This window comes from Papaver somniferum, chromosome 9 (assembly GCF_003573695.1).
Source record: "Papaver somniferum cultivar HN1 chromosome 9, ASM357369v1, whole genome shotgun sequence".
In the NCBI taxonomy this organism is placed as follows: Eukaryota; Viridiplantae; Streptophyta; class Magnoliopsida; order Ranunculales; family Papaveraceae; genus Papaver; species Papaver somniferum.
This window is the reverse complement of record NC_039366.1, coordinates 12493940-12514102: the sequence shown is the minus strand read 5'-3', so window position 1 is coordinate 12514102 and position 20163 is coordinate 12493940. Positions and strand designations below refer to the sequence as shown.

General features: G+C 36.7%; 1 protein-coding gene across 1 annotated transcript; it reads left to right on the top strand.

Annotated features, from left to right (window-relative positions):
- The first annotated feature begins 17784 nt into the window (after positions 1-17784).
- Positions 17785-18972, top strand: LOC113311386 (putative F-box protein At1g71320). Its single transcript, XM_026560225.1, has one exon. The coding sequence runs from the start codon at positions 17785-17787 to the stop codon at positions 18970-18972; it is 1188 nt and encodes a 395-aa protein (XP_026416010.1).
- Positions 18973-20163: the final 1191 nt, after the last annotated feature.

The following is a 20163-nucleotide window of genomic DNA, read 5'->3' as shown; positions in this document are numbered from 1 at the left end:
CTCTTCATGGTGATATCTCAACTGAGGAAGCTTTACATGGCAAACGTGTTTCGCAACTTGGAGAGAACCCAGCATACAACGCGACGGACTTGTACTTATCGGTACTGATCTGAGCGACAGTAACATCTAGGTAAACGTTAAAGTAACAGCATACTTTGGACGGAAAAATACAATAGTTATTTGAGGTGTAATTCTGAATCTACTTTATATGCCATGCACGCCATACTCTTTGTGTTTATATTAACAGAAATCATGTGCCAATTAACTATCAAAGAGATTATCTTGCAAGTGGAATGGGAAACCAACTAGGATTTGAGACACATGGGACATTAACGAGGTTTCGCAAGTGCAGTGGGATACCATCTGGTGCAAGGCCATCAACTACGTGTATTGTTGAGATCGTCGACATCAGCAACGATGAGAAAGAAAAGTAATGTTATGCATTCGAGTGCACAAGCGACTAAAGTTTACTATTATAGAGATGAATATAAATAGATGTAAAATCTGATGATCCATATGCTTAATCAACATATGCATCTCTTATTTGGTTGAGAATGTAATCTAAAAGTCTAGGCTCGATCTTACATGTAGGTTTGTTTCCATTTTCCTTCCATCCGTCATCATAGAGGTGTAGTTGTAAGATTTCTTACAACTACACTCCACTAAAATTAATCCAATTTCTAAGTGATCATTATGAATTCTTATTTGATTAATTGCATATTGAGAATGCTTACAAGATAGATTCAAGTATTACAACAATTTTACTTGAAATCTAGATTTATTTTCTCTCTCTCTCTATTTCTTGATCAAGACCTCTCCCAGAAACAATGGCCTTTCTCCTTTATATAGGATTTTACATAGTGGATGACAGCTAAGAAACCCACTATTTTCGGGATCACTATGTGACACATTCGCTCATATACAATCGCTCATCTTCGCATAGAATACCTCTTCGTACTTCACTCGTGACTTTGCTGATATCATCTGGTGCGTCATCTCAACTTTGTTGTGTGCGATGCTCTTCGCTTAGATTGTATTCTTTACTTCGCTTGATAACTAACATGTGCGATATTTTACTCCTACATTTTGCCTCTTCTCATTTCGCTTATTCTTCAGAGTGAGCGATATGAGAAATTCCCCTTTTTGTAATCGCACATGCTTGTCTTTTTTCATTTTATTTCTTCGACAATTTCCCGGGTTTCAAGTTTCTCTCCACACGTGTCGATTTTCTTCCTCTTTAACCGGCTTGAACTGTCTTCAACCGGTTGTTTCTTTTCACCTATATAAGGGTTTTTCAACAGTAAATAACCCTTATTTTCTTTTTATTCTCTGCAACTATACTTCTACACTTTTTCTTCTCTCTCTTGTTGCCATTCATCTTCATCCGTTATTATCCATTTCTGCTGCTGCTGTCACCGATTTCTTCTACTGTTGTTCTTCCACCATGAACTCTGAATAGAAGTTTGTTTCCTTTCCTCATGATGATTATTATTGATTTTAACCATTCTCATCTAAGTTTTTTATTAACCTAATTCCCATACTTTCGCAGGAAAAGTTCTTCTATTAACGCTCTTCGAATCATGCAAAAACCCAAATCTTCTTCGGATGAAAATAAAGATTCGCAGAAGAAGAAACCAAACATTGATAACAAAGAATCTCCTAAGAGGAAGACTTCCACAATAATGAAGTAAGAAATATCCAATTTATTTGAAATAATATTATTGCCTCTATTTCTTATCTATTTTATTTTCGCAGGCTTCCGATTCTGAGATGGTTGATGGAAAGAAGACAAAAGCTAAGAGGCCTCGCAAGCCCATACTAATCCCTTCAAATCTTTATATTCTAGATTTTAATGCTGCAGATGTTGTCCCTATAACCACAGTTTAACCTTAGCATACTAATCCTTCTATCATTCCAATAATTCAAACTTCTGAGAAAAATGTCCTTATTACTCCTCCACCATCTCAAGCTTCTGAGAAGAATGTTCCTGCTACTCCTTCACCAACAATCCATCTTACAGATGAGAATGCCTATGTTGCTTATGATGAACTTTTTTTTTGAAAAGGAGTCTCCTGTAAATAAGGAGTTTCTTCTTAATCGAGGAATAAAAAGTGCTCCTCCCATTGCCTCTGCGACTTCATCGCATGCAAATCAAGTTTTTCCTTCACCCATTAATTCTAGCTCGCAACCAAACCTTCTTCAAAAGAAATCCCCTGTCCCAACAGATTTTACTACTCATTTTTCCTTGCTAAATTCTTTTCCTTTGAACAAGAAAGCTTTGGATAGTGTAAAACTTGCTGCTCAAACTGTATCTGACGTCATCAACTCTTCCCCATCTTTAATTGATGATCCTTGCAAGTTTCGCTCCAGTTCTGCCTTATGCAATCTTCTGTATGAATTTCCTGCTGATAAAGCTTTAAGGGATGAGGTCTTTTCCCAAATTGACCCGAGCTTCCATGTTGCTCTAGATGTTCTGGTATCTACCTTTCACATCTTAATTCTATCTTCTTTTATGCTACTTCCAAGTTGTACTAACTTCATCTTTTTCCTTTAGGACTCTCATCGTCGCGTGATGCTAGATGAAAAGCATTTTGAATCTAGCTGCTCTCAGTTGGAACTTTCGCAGAAAAATGTTTCTTTGGAGAAGGAAATACAAAAGCTGAGAGGAGAACTCCAAGTTTCGAGTTTTGATGCTGAAACTCTTCGCAACGAGAATAAAAAACTTAGAGGTATTTATTATTATATTTGAGATATTTATCGTATTCTATATTATTTCGCACACGTTCATTTTTGTAAATTTCTCCGTGCACTTATTAAGATTTAAACCGGAAGCGAACGAATGAGAGGTATGACTTTTAATTCCTTGCTGAAGATGTTCAAGCGAATAACGAGAAGCTGCAGTCCTAACTAAGCTAATTAAATAACCAATATTCATATTCACTTGATCAGATTAACAATCTTTCCCATGAGAATAACCAGCTTACTCAAAAAATTGAGTTTTTTAATGATCAAATATCCTATTTTTCTAAATTATCGCACGATGCTGATTTATTACATCAAACTTTATCAGAAGAAAACCATATTCTTTACAGAGAGAAGCTATCTTTTTCGAAGAAAGAAGCAATGTTTTCACATCAGTATTCAATTCTTCATGAAATAAATGAAAATCAAGCGCAAAATCTTCGCGTACTGAAGGAACAATACGAGACTTCGCTTAAAGATTTAAGCTCCCAAAATGAGAAACTTGTTCAAAATAATATAAGTCTTTCTGTGAAGAAGAATCAGTTTCAAGAAAAATATAGTCAATTGAAGAATTCCCATGATGTTCTTAAGAAAAGGAACAAATCTCTTTCTTCTGAAGAAAACAAGATTCGATCTCGCCTCAGTGGTTCAGTTGGTGATGGATTTGATAAGGATATGGAAAGTATGAACGACAATACCCTTGCTCTTTCTAAATTCTTCCAAGGTAGTCAGCTAGAGTTGACTGCCTTATTATGATTTCTTGGTATTTCAACGCACAATGTTGATTTAAAAGTTTCTTATTAATGGTTATTTATTATTTTTTGTAGATTCTGAAAGATCGCACCAGTCTTTGTTACTCAATTGAAGTCTGAATTATCCAAGGTTCGCAAAGAATGTGCGAATCTGGAAATATCTCGTGGAAATCTTAAGCTCTCTCTTTCTGCTTCTCAAAGCAGAGCGCGAAGAAGGTTCGCATATCAGAAGAATTTTTTAGAGGTAAATGCTAGAAATCTTAAAGGAGCTGCTATTCGCAAAGGTCATTCTAGTTCCCAATCTGTTATTGACAGAATTATTTTAAGCAATTCTCTCCCACCAGTAAAACTCCTCGTATGCAACGTGAGTGTGGATGAAGAATATCCTGAACCAGATAGTGATTATGACTTTTTAAGTGATGATGAAAAGGATGAAGATGAAAAAGAAAATCAGCAAGATGAAGAGAAGTCTGCTAATGAGGCCAATACTGAGATTGAAAATCAACAAGAAGAAGAAAAGTCTTCTGATGAGGTCATTACTGAGATTGAAAATCCTGAACCCAGTACTAAGATTTGAAAAGTATTTTGAATAAGATGCTGCTGTTGAGCATTCTTGATTTCCTTTCTTTAATTTGACGTATTTTGAACCTTCGTATTTTCAGATTTTTTTGTTGTAAGGAAGATAATACATCGTTATTTTAATTCTCATACTTGCCTCTTATTATCTTTCTTGTAAGAAACAATTGTGCGAATTTATCATTAGTTTATTTAATTTACTTGGGAGGTCTTATTTTTCCTTCCTATGTAAAGGTCTTATCTTGCCTCATTCTTGTGCGACGAGATCGCAGGCGGTCTTTGCATTTTACTACATCGACCCATTGATCTCGTCTTATCTTTTTCGCTTGTATTATTTCCTCTTCAGGTTTGTCGCATAAATATCACAAGTCTTAATACTCCCTTGAGTAAAAGCCTTATGACATTTATGTCTTTTGACACAATTCAGCTCCCTAATGGAGGGTGTCGTCCTTATCTTCCCCCTGGTTGTCCTTTCAAAGAAGCTTACCTCTATCGGGTTAAGATTACGGATCTTCCCATCCAGTTATTGAACAACCAGTTGATTTCGCAGTCTCACATACACTAGCGATAAGGTTTATGGCAGCAAGACCGCACCCTAAGTGGGGTATCTTCGGACCGAGTGCATCATAGTCAGGACTTGTCAAGAGTGGCAAGGTACGCTCCAGACGCTCCGGGCACTCTTGACTCAACCGTGTACCTCGGCGCCCTGATCGAGTTTCTGCACTCCTTGGGAGAGCCTTTCTCACTTTAGGCTCTCAATCTAAGATTACTATCTTAGACTGAAAATTTAAGGTGTCTCTCCCGGATGGGAATTATCGTTTAATTTTCACCCCAAATATCCACAACTCAAGTTCCGGGGTTGGTATAGCCTTCCCTTGAGTCATGCCTTCTAGGTCTTTCGAATTATGACGTGCGATAGGTCTTACTATATTTTCTCTTGCATATGAGCGAACTAGGGTGCACGCCACATTCGGATTCCTAGCCAATCTGATAATAAATATCATTTTCTGTAGCCTTGTATCAAGGTCTTACTTTGCTTTTATAGAATTTCGTAACTTTCAAGTGAAATATTCGCATTACAGACTTGTTCAAAAATATGATCTTACATATTTTTGACTGTTTATCCATGCGAGTTAATTCGCAAGTGACTATGGATAATATTTTTTCAAGAACTGCCTAAACTAAGATCGATCTAATTTACGACCTGTATTTCGTCCTTCAGGATCCATTAATTCATAGGCTCCTTCTCCAACTATTCTTTTTATTATATAAGGTCCATCCCATATTTTCTCCAATTTTCCATCTTTTCCTTTTTGATACACTGGAATTTCGCGTAGCACTAATTCGTCCGGTTGGAATTCTCTTATTTTAACCCGCTTGTTGTATTCTCGAGCTTGTCTTTTTTTATAATTTTTCATGTGTTGTAAAGCGACTTCTCTTACTTCCTCCAAATCATCCAATTTTGTTAAGATCAGATCCGTACTTAAATTCTTTTCCCAAGCTTCTCTCTTTGTGGTAGGAATGATAACTTCTGTTGGTAGCACTGCCTCTACTCCATATGTCAAACAGAAAGGCGACATTCATGTTGCTTCTCTTCTTGTAGTTTTGTAAGCCCATACTACATTATGTACTTGTTCGCACCATCCTTTGTTGTGACCTTCTAACTTTTTCTTCAGGTTGTCTGCGATTGTTTTATTTGTAGCTTCTACTTGTCCATTACTTTAAGGATACAAAGGAGTAGATTGCCACACTGAATTTTGAATGGAATGAGCATCATTGTTATATTCTCGCCTTCAAACTGCTTCCCATTATCGGACACCAATTGTGCAGGAATGCCAAATCTGCATATGATATTTTCAAAAATGAATGTGAAGATGTCTTTATCGTGAATATGTTGAACTGCTTTTACTTCTGCCCATTTAGTGAAATAATCTGTTGCGACAATTAGAAATATTTTTTGCCCCGTTCCTGGTATAAATGGTCCAACAATATCTATTCCCAATTTTCCGAAGGGACATACATTTGTTGATGTATTAAGCATAGCCCCGGGTGCATGTATCTTCTTGCCATGTCGTTGACATTCTTCGCATCTCCTCGAAACTTGTTTTGCATCTTCATGCATATATGGCCAGTAATAGCCCTGTATTTTTGCCCTATATCCGAGTGATCTTCCTCCACTATGGTTTCCAGCATCGCCATAGTGTAATGCTTTTAGAATTTCGATTCCCTCCTTTCGCGTAAGACATCTTAGAGAAGGTCCAAGAAATGATCTTCTATAAAGAACACCATCCCTTAATTCATAATTTGTCGCACGACTCTTTAATTTGTGTGCTTCTAATCTTTTCTTCAGCAATTCTCCCTTCTCTAGATAAGATTGTATCTCAGTTCTCCAATCTTTCTCTTCGCTCACACTTTCTTCTTGTATATCGTCTATGAGCATCACATCTGTTTGCACTTCTTCACCCTTTTCTATAGGTGGTAATAATAATGTTTGTATTTTTATATCCCTTGCAACCGGATCTACTACCATTGATGGTATGAACGTCAATGCATCTGCAAGTCTGTTAAATTTTCTCCCTATATGTCTCCAGCTTAGTTTTGGAATTTTCATTTCTAAATCCATGATCAACTTCCTATATTTTTGTAAAGATGGTTCATTGGTACTATATGTGCCTTCTATCTGGCGAATTACCAATTGGGAATCACTAGTTATTCGCGCATCCTCAACTTTCATTTCAATTGCTAATCTTAATGTGTGGACGACTGCTTCATATTCAGTTTCATTATTTGTGGATGCGAAGTCCAATCTTAATGAGTAAGCCATTCTCGCTCCTGTTGGTGAAATGAATACAATACCAATTCCATTTCCTTCTCCATTGGAAGATCCATCCACCAATATCTCCCATCTGTTTGGATTTCGCTCAGTTAATAAATCATTAGGATTTCCATGTTCTTCATCCACCTCCATCATTTCTTCTACATATTCATCTTCTTTCTATTGGAAATTCTGCAAGAAATTCTGCGATAAATTGAGACTTAGGTGAAGATAAAATTTTATAACCAATCTCATAGTTTCCTAATTGTGCATTCCACCTCTCTATTCTTCCTGACTTCTTCGAATTCTTCATTGCGTTTTAAATTGGGACTCTTGTTAATACTTTAATTTTGTGAGCTTGAAAATAAATGAAGTTTGAATGATGCATATACCAGTGCGAGAATCAACTTTTCAATTTTTGAGTAGTTTTTCTCCGCGGATTTATATGTTTTTCTTATGTAATATATTGGTTTTTCTACACCTTCATCTGAACGTAACAGTACTGCGCTTAATGCATGAGATGTTGATGCTAGGTATAATAAAAATTCTTCTCCCTGCTTCCCCTTTTGCATAATGGATAAGTTTACCAAATAATCTTTTATGCTCTGCAATGCTTTGTCACACTCCATTGTCCATTCAAATTTGGTCCCCTTCTTTAGTATATTGAAAAAGTGTTGACACTTGTCTGAAGATCTTGCAATAAATCTTCCCAATGATGCTATCAATCCATTTAACTTTTGAACATATTTGACTGTCGCAGGTGGTGGAATATCTCCAACCACTTGTACCTTCTTCGGATCAACTTGTATTCCCTCCTTGGATATAATATAGCCTAAGAATTTTCCTGATGATACACCAATTACACATTTTTCTGGATTTACTTTAATATTAAATTTTCTCATTTGTTCAAATATTTCTCGCAAATCATCAACATGATTTTTCGCCTCTTTGCTTTTAATTAGCACATCATCTACATAGACTTCTAATGTTTTATGTATCCATTTTTCGAATACATTCTGCACCATTCTTTGATAAGTCGCACCTGCATTCTGATGTATTCTCAAAGTTGTTATAGATAGTGATAAAAAGATTCGTTTCAGACTTGTGAAGGAAATGGAATTTTAGATTTAATAATATTATATATACAAAAATATTAACAATGGGCGATAGGTACTGGGACTAAGGATTTGGACGAATTCACTACACAGGGTCCATTCATATATTCTTTGACAATTTAAAACTCAATAAAATTAACATGGACTCTGATTTTGCCAAGATAGATTCTCAAAACATCGATTGTAAGTCCTAAGCATGATGTATCAAAACACCTAGGTTAAGTATACATCATCAAATTAAATAACAACCAATTAATTCAAATCATATTTCAATTTTAAATTAATGCAAAAGTCATAAAAAATAATAAAATAAATTTACCCGTGTATGAAATTCACCCTCCTCCGTCGTCGCGGTGTTGGGTTTAGCTCATTATGATAAAAACACGCTCAAAATATTTATTTATTGCTCAAATGGTGTTTACAATGAAGAGAAGAAGAGAAAATGGTGTAAACAGCTAATGTGCGATCCACAGGAAGCGTCACAATAGAACGATAAAAGAGAAGTGCTATTGTCGCTGTGGTTCTAAGACCCACACCTACGACCCACGCCTGTGAGTCTGTTTCACTGTTGATAAACGACTGTCCCTGCGAGTCTGTTCTTCATGTTCTTGGTGTTCTTCATCAACAGCAGGAGCAGAAACAGAGTTTCATCAACTCTTGATTTCTCGCTCCTGAGCTCTCCTCAGCCCCCCAAGACTCTCGACACCCTTTCCTTGTACCCGGAGAAACTTATTTATACTCAACAGGGCCCTCGAATCTCTCCATAACTTCAAAATATTTCCCATTACTCGGCAGTAAAGAGAAAATATTCTCGGATTGTTTTCTTTCCTTTCTTGCCTACTCACGCTGTCAACCAGTGTTTACACGCTCCAAACATGCTCCCAGATCATCAAGGAATGTGTCAAGACGTTGCAAACGCATGCCATATTCCATACAGCCTCGACACAATCCCGAGTATCTTTTCTCAACCACGTATTCCCTGATTTATTTAAACCGAGAATCAAGCCCAACTGGATCGATTCCAACAACCAAAATAGGTTTCCATATCCATATCACGTCTACCCAACAAGAATCAGAGCTTTAGTCTACCTCTAACCCCTCCAAATATCCGATGAAATCTGCCAGGGAAGAAAAAAATTCCCGCCAAAACTGAAATTTGAATTTGAGAAGAAGGACACCCATTATCCAGTGGTCGCCCCTTATCCACTGCTGGAGTCCGAATAACACATGTCCCTTGGGGTGTCTTTAGTAATTTTTATGGGGTGTTTCCAACATTTTTTTCTGGGTTCCTCCGGTGCATTTCTGGGGTGCTTCCGGTGCATTTCTGCGGTGCCTTTAGTACTTTGTCCTGGAGTGTAAAACACTACTTTTCTAGCCAATTCCGCCCCAAGAGCTTATTTTTCCAAAAATATCTACAAAAATATAAAATAACACAATAAGTATTTAATCGAGTCTAACAATACAGAACATTGAGAACAAAATAGACACGTAAATGCGTCTATCAAATACCCCCAAACTTATTATTTGCTAGTCCTCGAGCAAATTGTTTTTTGAAAAGTGACCGAATTAATCTCGGGTGGGTTTATCAGAGGTGTACCCACAAAAAACCATTTACTCCAAAACCTAGCTATCTACGCAGAACCTTGGAAGGCACTAAAGAATCTCCTTGGTTGGCATACAAACATTGACTATAGGAGGAAGTACCTTATGCGAAATTTCAATTGTTGTACACGAGTTTACACTCAAGCATACTAAAATTCATATAAAGTGACAGATCTCTACTCAGATAGTTGCACTATGGACATCATATTCGGAGTCAAACTAATCATATGGATAGAAAAAGGAGATGGAAATAGAAAAATGTAGATGGTTTTTATGTTAACCAAATGATCGATGTTTCACATATCTGTCTGAAGGCCACTGCCAGAATGAACCTATCCTAATGGACTGAGATACCGGTCTGACTGATATCAACACAACTGGCATATACAAGGGAATCAGTGGTCAATAACTTAAATCTAGATCAACAAACTGGAAAATACAAGGGAACCAGCAGTTGACTACACATAACAATAACCATTTTTTTTTAACTTAACGGCATGAATAGATCTTTTTGATCCAAGCGCATGCTTCTTGTCAGCAGATTACACGATAGTTCCCACGGGTCCTGCATTCCACGCTTGCTTAGGAGACGGAAACAGGGAGAACACACGCATATTGCTATCCAAGTGTTAATACTTATTCCGATTGGTCTAACTGGTCCGGTCTCTCTTTCTTTTTTTTTTTTTTGATAACTCAGTCACTCTAATTCACCCTAGCAGTGGTAACAACTTGAATCGTGTGCCCCACCTAATCACTTAGAGAAACATAGTTTAAAAAAAAAAAAAAAAAAAAGGAAATGAAAAGGAATCAACGAGATATGGTGCAACTATCATGTTATTTCTAACATCTGAGCTTTGTGCTTTTATGAATAGACTCTTTCGATGTTTCCATCTAATCAGATTGGTTCCTCAACTCCTATAACCAAGATGTTCCCATCCACTTAGATTGGTTAGTGCAAACCTTAATAGGCATAAATTTCTAGGCTCTGGAGTTTAATAATTGCAACTAAAAAGTTTCTCCCATACCCCCAAACTTAAATCTAACATTGTCCTCAATATTCTAAAGATGAAACTAAAAGCATGAACAAGGAGAAACTGTTACCATTTGAAGCGAAAGAGTTAAGGAAATATATTACCGTGTTGCATGAGCATGGGATACCTCCCAAGAAGTGCTAAGTTTAAAGTCTTCATCCAGACTTAGGAAAGGATTAGTCAACTCGAACCATAAAGTAACAGTCGAAATAATTGTGGGTCTTCAAAACTAAATAGAGATGACCAAAGGAAACTACAATGAACCAAGAAAGTGAACAAGACTAGCATGCCCTTACTTAGTTTCCTGATTAAGAAATTTATATCTAATTGTAGTTCAGGTTCAGGTTCTATGAAAGGGTCTAAATAGAAAATTTTCATTGGCTGCGTTTCTTCATAGGTGGGATCCGAATCATTAGGTCCTAGAGTATGGAAAAACTCAAATATGATCTTAGAAGCGCACAATAATAACCTAAATAACTGAGGATCCTCTAAGTCAATAAGATTTGACTTACATAATTGACCACAATGAGAGTAATGGTCATTCTTAAGCAAATGTGTCGATTCTAATTTCGTAAAGCATTTAGGTTTAGTCTCACAACTTAATATTCGACACATTTGGAATATAAACGTTCCCACAGTTGGAAGAAAACTATTTGGTGGGAAAACAAAGTCAATCTAGGTATCATAGCCTGGGCAAACCACATCAACCAGAGGATGGGTTTCTAACGACTGAACTTCTTCCTGGACATCATTAGGTTCGGGAAAACGAGTATGAAGGTAATCTTGTAAAATGGTCGAGGCAGAGATATCAAGTCCAAAATGAGGGATCTTTGTAAGAGCTAAAGGTATGGCACGAGGAGAATGATAATCACCCCCAAACTTAGATTTTTGGGTATCTCTAGATAGACTAGCTACAATTTCCTTAATTTCTAGATCATTGGAATCCGGAAAATAGTCAATTGCTTCTTCGAGGTTATGCTCAAGTGACGCATCCTCACTCATATTTAATAGATCTACGAGTTCATCTTCTTCGTCTAAGACTATTTTTTCTAAATCGCTAGACTCTAAACATTATTCTCAGAATAAACTCGTTCCTCTAAATCATTATCGGCTTTGTAAACAGGAAATACTACATCGTCTAAAACGAGGGTATCTCTAGTCAAATCCTCGTCCTTTTGAATAGGTGAATAATTATTAAAATTATTTGGATTTGAAATAGAAATAATATTATCATTGTAAAGCTCAATTGGATTAATAGATTCCTGATCACTATGCCTACATATTTCAGATTCTTCATTACTACTATCCTCATCATCATAATAGTACAAAGATGATTGAACCTTATCTAAATAAGTAGTGTCTTTTATTCTAGCCTCGTCCTCTAAATTAGGCAAATATTCACTATTGATATCAAGGGTAGAATTAGAAACCCTATTTTGGAAATTTAGATTATTTCGAGCAGCATTAGCCAACTGTTCATTTTCTGCCTCTAGACGTGCCTGAATTTCACTGAGAATAACACTTATACGTTCACCACTCTCGTTTATCATCTCAGAATATCGTGCACACTCTTCTTTTGAACTATTAATTGCAACTAAACGTTTATACGTCCTTTCAATCCGTTGTTGGGTCTCTTCTAGAGATGGAACAAGTTCAGAAATATCATAATCAGGACTAGTTTCCAAAAACGAGTAACCAGTACTACAGTGTTCCTGATTTTCTTGCTCGTATGACCAATTCGCGTGTGGATAGTAATTGGGATCACCATGGTATGAACCATAACCTTGAAAAGGTTGGCATTCCCAACTACTATTCCCACCATGGTCATAAAAATGATGATGTCCATATTCAAATTCAGATCGATACTCATTGTACTGGCTTCTATCATACCAGTTCGACATTCTTGATTGCAAGGGAATTCCACACAATCACAAACAAGGCTGACTCGACCAAATCAAACCTATAAAATCTAGCAAACAACAAGCATGATGGCTCCACTTAGATTGTTTCTAGACCAGCTTCTAATCCTTTGAAAGGGAATTCATTACAATTTAAGAAAACCCCTCTGGAATCAATCCGAGTCAAAGTAAGTTGAATTGAGGCGAGGGAAGCTCAGCGGAGCTTTGATACCCAAGGCCTCACCGCTATCACAAGGCGGCGCAGTCACGCATTCAACTCACAGAAACCATCATGAACTTCGAAGTATGCTAAAAGAGTAACCAATATTTTTCGAACGACTTTCCTACTAAGCTCGTTACCCTATAGGTCTCGTTCTAGTCAAAATTTTAAGCTTAGGTTCGCGTTTGGTTTCGTTTTCCTAAAGAGGGCAAGAAGGAAACGGTGATGAAATCCGAGTCCTTATCTTAATTTGGCCAGGCCTTGCCCTTTACTAGGAAATTAAAACAACCGTATTCAAATCCTCAGCATATATTCACCTTAAGGCATACAATAAACCCGCTGACAGGGGATTCGCGGGTGTTTCGAAAGCTTACCTCCCGTACCATACGGGCGCAGAACCGCTGAAGTCGACTCGGGCCACTTACTCCGGTGTCAGTGTGCGAACCCGAGGGGCCGAGACGATATTGTAATCGTCGTCCTTCCCTGCAAACAGTTTATATTTAAATTTTTGTTTATATAACCCTTCCGTAGGGTTTAAAATTAAAATAAATTGTCCAAAGTCCAGTCCAATGGAAAGAAATACAAAAAATAATAATAAAAATTACTAAAAAAGGAAAGTCTCTTAAAAAAAATAAAAAAAAATAAATCTCTCTCTTTTTTCTTTATTTTTTTTGCTTTGTCTTTTTTCCTTCTCTTTTATCTTTAAGCTTTGATTCCAAGGTCTTTAGTATCCAACTTCAAACCTGTAATACAAAGACACAACCAAAGAGACGTAAAAAGAACAAATGGAATAATAAAAAAATAATAAAAACCTAAAAATTCTACCTAAGCAAAAATCCGCGTCGGCAGCGCCAAAATTTGATGTATTCTCAAAAGTTGTTGTAATATTGGTAAATAATAGGTTCTTTTCAGACTTGTGAAGGAAATGGAATTTTTAGATTTAATAAAAATATATATAAAAAATATTAACAATGGGCGAGAGGTACTGGGACTAAGAATTTGGCTGAATTCACTATACAGGATTCATTCATATATTCTTTGACAATTACAAACTCAATAAAATTAACATGGACTCTGATTTTACCAAGATAGATTCTCAAAACATCGATTGTAAGTCCTAAACATGATGTATCAAAACACCTAAGCTAAGCATACATCATCAAACTAATAACAACCAATTAATTCAAATCATATTTCAATTTTAAATTAATGCAAAAGTCATAAAAAGAATAAAATAAATTTACCCGTGTATGAAATTCACCCTCCTCGGTATTCCCAGTGTTGGGTTTAGCTCATCATGATAATAACACGCTCAAAATATTTATTTATTGCTCAAATGGTGTTTACAATGAAGAGAAGAAGAGAAAATGGTGTAACCAGCTAATGTGCGACCCACAGGAAGCGTCACAATAGAACGATAAAAGATAAGTGCTATTGTCGCTGTGGTTCTAAGACCCACAACTACGACCCACGTTTGTGAGTCTGTTTCACTGTTGATAAACGACTATCCCTGCGAGTTTGTTCTTCGTGTTCTTGGTGTTCTTCATCATCAGCAGGAGCAGAAACAGAGTTTCATCAACTCTTGATTTCTCGCTCCTGAGCTCTCCTCATCCCCCCCAGACTCTCGATACCCTTTCCTTGTACCTGGAGAAACTTATTTATACTCAACAGGGCCCTCAAATCTCTCCATAGCTTCAAAATATTTCCCATGACTCGTCAGTAAAGAGAAAATATTCTCGGATTGTTTTCTTTCCTTTCTTGCCTACTCACGCTGTCAACCAGTGTTTACACGCTCCAAACAGGCTCCCAGATCATCAAGGAATGTGTCAAGACGTTGCAAACGCATGCCATCTTCCATACAGCCTCGACACAATCCCGAGTATCTTTTCTCAACCACGTATTCCCTGATTTCTTTAAACCGAGAATCAAGCCCAACTGGATCGATTCCAACAACCAAAATAAGTTTCCATATCCATATCACGTCTACCCAACAAGAATCAGAAGTTAAGTCTACCTGTAACCCCTCCAAATATCCGATTGAAATCTGCCATGGAAGAAAAAAAAAATCCCGCCAAAACTGAAATTTGAATTTGAGAAGAAGGACACCCCTTATCCAGTGGTCTCCCCTTATCTGCTGCTGGAGTCCGAATAACACATGTCCCTTGGGGTGTCTTTAGTAATTTTAATGGGGTGTTTCCAACATTTTTTTTCTGGGTTCCTTCGGTGCATTTCTGTGGTGCCTTTAGTACTTTGTCCTGGGGTGTAAAACACTACTTTTCGAGCCAATTTCGCCGAAAGAGATTATTTTTCCAAAAATATCTACAAAAATATAAAATAACACAATAAGTATTTATTCGAGTCTAACAATACAGAACATTGAGAACAAAATAGACACATAAATGCGTCTATCACATTCTTCAATCCAAATAGCATTTTTGTGTAACAATATAAACCTCTTGGTGCGAAGAAAGAAGTGTGTTCTTGATCTTCTTCTTCCAAAGGAATTTGATTATAGCCTTTATACCCATCTAACATTGTGACTCTATTATTCCCTGATGCGGATTCCACCATTTGAGGTATGTCGGGTAAAGGGAAGTTGTCTTTAGGGAACGCTTTGTTTAGATCTGTAAAATCTATGCAAATTATAATTTCGTTGTTCTTTTTAGGTACCACCACCATATTTGTTATCCACTCTCGATATTTTGCCTCTCTTATAATTCCTGCATCTAACATCTTCTGCAATTCTGCTTCTATTTTAGGATGATAATCAATTGCAATCTTCCTTATCCTTTGCTTAAACGGCTTTACATTCTTCTTAATGTCTAATTTATGACATGCGACAGACGGATCTATTACTGGCATTTCTTCCATACTCCATGCGAAAATATCATTATATTCTCGCAGAATGCTTATCGTTTTTTCCTCTTCTTCCTTATCCATTTTAGTTCCAATTCTTAATATTCTTGGTTCTTCTTCAGTTCCTATGTTTATTTCTTTTGTTGGTTCCGCTGCAGTAAAATTCACTTTTGGTTCCCCCATAGGTGTTGGTTTCTTGATTTCTTTAATTTGTCCACCTTCCTTCGCTGGTTCTTCGCCTAGTATTCCTTTTCCCTCTTTCGCTCTGATCATGTATATTCGAAATTCCTCTTCTTTCCTTTGTTCTTTTGCTTTTCTCCATTGATCTTTTCGCTTCTTTGCTCGTCCTTCATAATTTCGCACATATATTCGATTACAAGTATTCGCAACCTTAACATCTCCTCTGATTTCACCTATACCGCTTGGAATTTGGAATCTAATACACTGATGTAATGTTGACGCTACATCCTTTAGTCCATGTACCCATTGTCGTCCCAACAACATGTTGTATGGTGACTCAATGTCAATCACACACAGTGTTATCTTTGTTTGAAACTCTCCCAGTAATATTCGCATAACGATTTCTCCTTTCGTCTTTGTAATTGTTCTATTGAATCCATGAACATTATAAGATGTAGGTATCATTTCTGCATCTTCATATCCCATTGCTTTGAATGTGCGATAATATAATACATCAACTATACTGCATGTATCTATCAATATTCTATCTATCGCCCATCCTTCAAATCCCCTTTGTTTTGCAATAATTTTTCCTCGCTCAGCTGTGACCGTTATGACCAATGGATCTGTTCGCTGTAAATTTTCTTCTGGAACTTCATCCGTCGCAAAGTAAATCTTTACTTTTTCCCACTCTTGTAATGGAAATTCTTTGTCTACCGTCTCTATCTTCGTGCCTTCATAATTTCTTTTATGAATTCTCCCTGTTATTGTTGCTTGAAAATCTGCCTCAGAAATTGATACTCTAGTTATACTATTACACTGTATATCCCCGCATGTTCCTTGAATTGGTATGATTCGTGTTGTCTTCATGGATTCCTTATGATTCTTCCTCAATTTCCCTAAAAGTTTCAGATCTATTAACAAAAATTATCATCCAGAGCTGTTTCTAGCGCCAAAAATGTAGTTGTAAGATTTCTTACAACTACACTCCACTAAAACTAATCCAATTTCTAAGTGATCATTATGAATTCTTATTTGATTAATTGAATTTTGATAATGCTTACAAGATAGATTCAAGTATTACAACAATTTTACTTGAAACCTAGATTTATTTTCTCTCTCTCTCTATTTCTTGATCAAGACCTCTCCCAGAAACAATGGCCTTTCTCCTTTATATAGGATTTTACATAGTGGATGACAACTAAGAAACCCGGTATTTTCGGGATCACTATGCGACACAGTCGCTCATATACAATCGCTCATCTTCGCATAGAATACCTCTTCGCACAGTTCTTCGTACTTCACTCGTGAATTTGCTGACATCATCTGGTGCGTCATCTCAACTTTGATGTGTATGATGCTCTTTGCTTAGATTGTATTCTTTACTTTGCTTGATTACTAACGTGTGCGATATTTTACTCCTACAAGAGGCAAAAGAATGTAAGTACACATGCATTCTATTATATATGCACCAAAAAAGCGTGCATCCTATCACGGCTCAAAGTCTCATACCAAGCGTTCCCTGGATAGGATGCATGAACTTCTTGTCAGATGTCGTAGTCTTAACAAATACGGCTGCAGCTAAACAAGATTCCTACGAACCTTATCATTTAGCCATTAACAAATACGAATGCATACAGTTTAACTCATCTAGACAAAAAGCTGGCGTCCTTAAACATGTGGATACAGCAGCAGCAGCAGTTTTTCCACTTCTCATTGCTAAGCTACTTTGGTTCATTCAAAAAGGACGATGTACTAGACCTGCTATGCTAATTAATAAAGGTCCTCACATATTGTTTGGATCTTAAGTAAAAACCCACAAGTGCATCAGGGCATTTTCGGCACGGGTCCTCTACCGTGAATTTTGTAACAAGTTTTAGGGTATAAGAAGTGTAAATACAAGCTGGGGTTGTTAAATTTCTTATCTTGTCGCTACGCAGAATTCTAGAAAATTAAGAAGCAGAAGAATTCAGTATCAATCAGCAACAGAAACAATCATGGAGAATCTTCATAGTGATGATATCTTAGAAAACATACTTCTTCAATTACCAATTGAGCCAGCTTTACATGCCAAACGTGTATGCTCAACTTGGAGAGTAATCCTCCGTTGTAAAACTGATAAGCAGGGTTTCCTTTTCAAATCCTGTCATGCAGATTGTGGGAGCCGAGCAAAAGGTAAAAGCAATCCGGTTAGGACAGAACTTTTCTACGCAGATGTGTATGATCAAGCAAATATCAAATACTACTACCCTCGCAACATACCTACCGGCTTGGTTGGGTCTTGTAATGGTTTGGTTTGTTCCGGCACAATTCCTTCCCTAATCTGCAACCCGTTAACCGGAGAATCTATGGTTCTTCCGATTAATTACTCCGAATTCCCCCGGGATATATCAAATACAGGGCGTAATTACTCTGGTCGTTTATCAAGTGGGTTTGGCTATTGTCCCTCAACTAATGAATATAAGGTTGTGACAATATATCACAATCCTTCTGCGGAGGGACATAAGGCACATGTTCAAGGATATACTGTTGGCGGTGAGTGGAGATACATTGGATTTATCGATCGTTATAAAAGATGTAGATTTGTTTGTTTTTCAGGCATCTATGCAAATGGAGTACTGTACTGGTTATACGTAAGTGATCCTGTTTTGGTTCGATTACAAGAATGTGAGATTGTGGCCTTTAATTTGGAAGGTGAGACGTTCGATTACATTCCATTGCCAGGTTTATTAAATTATAAAGATTTTGAAATTCCAACTTTTATTTGTCCACTCAAGTTGCTTGGAGGGAATAATCATTTGTACTTGGTTCATACAAACTGTAAAGTTTCCGGCAGTACTGACATATGTGTATACAAGAAAAATAATATTAGCACCGGCGGCCCGAAACTAAACAACCAGAGCGAAAGTTCGTTAGACTGGATTAAGGAGTTGAGCATACAGCGGGAAGAGAAATCAGGAATAATACGATTGGGAATCACAACCAGGAATGACATTTTATTGTGGTACAAACGCTATTCACCTTTTGGCTATAGACTCTGTTGCTATGACCCTAAAACTTCAACCTTAAACGAACTTTGGGATGATGATAAGGCTTATTCCATTGACGCAGTTCCTCACAGGCATAGCATTGCTTCTTTGAAAGATTTGGGAGAAACTAATGTTACTTCTTTGAAAGATTTGTAGAAACCAGAGTTACAAGTTACTTTTAAGGGTTTTGGCAAATTAGATGATGTTTACGGGTTACAATTATCTACAACAATCCCTACAACTGAAAGAAGAGATGTTAAAAGACGGAAGAATTGTATCCAAAACAAGCAAGACCATGATCGATGTTATGTTTCGTTGTGCACCCTTGACGTACACTTAACAATTGGTTTAGGTGCATCAGTCATCAGTGCATGCTCTAGCATTTACTTTCAATGTATTTCTAGAGACTTAATTAAATTAATCTAGAATTCCGTTCTTTTTACTTTAATATAAGTTTGTTTGCTTTATTTATCTGTCGTCGCTGTTAAACTGGTACTACTATCTTACAATTTCGACCCTAGCATTCTTTGTGAATTCAATCATTCGGGGTTATGACTATGAGCATGCCTTCAGCATTTCAGAAATAGGAGAATGGTTTACCAGGACGCAGGACACGAGGATAGCTAGTCAGTTGAGGCATCAAATTATTATTAGTCTCGCAGGCTTGAAACAGACAACAATAAGATTAACCTTGGGCGCCCATGCATCCTGCAATCACGTATTTCTTGTCAGAAAAGCAACTGCAAACAGAAAGATCATATAACCATCATGAAAGTAAAAATATATCCAAAATATTTCATTTAATCCTATGAGTTCTGTTATATGGAAAGACTCGAAAACAAAGCTAATGGTGTCGACATTTCTAGACTCTTGGGTGGACGTTGGCTTCTTAGAATACGAGTCGGATGAGAGTTTAATAAGAAATGGACTTGATATGAGCTAAATCCACTTATAACCACATTATGACCAAACTGTATAGGTGATTAGAATTCGGTGGTCATTGTGGGTGCATCACTTGGAGATGATAGGTGTTTTGGTCGGTTGGATAAATGAGTACAATTCTTATGAGCTAATTAAAGTCCACTTATCTGTGTAAAAAAAAATTAAAAAAATCTATAAGTCCACTTATGACTTGGCTTTACTTACCTATACACAAAATTGGTTAAAAAGACCAAAATCAACAATTTCTGGGTGAAATGGACAGTTAGATTTTGATACTGTTTAAATGGACAAAAATGTAAAAATAGGAAGGATGTAACCAATTTCATCGTGCCCATTTTCAAATATCTTTTCTTATTTTTAATTTACACAGGATGTATCCAGTTTCATCCTTACTGTCTTTTAAAT

What these genes read in the sequence shown, in the direction of transcription:
- LOC113311386 (XM_026560225.1), top strand. Translation starts at nt 17,785, where the DNA reads ATGGAGAATCTTCATAGTGATGATATCTTAGAAAACATACTTCTTCAA.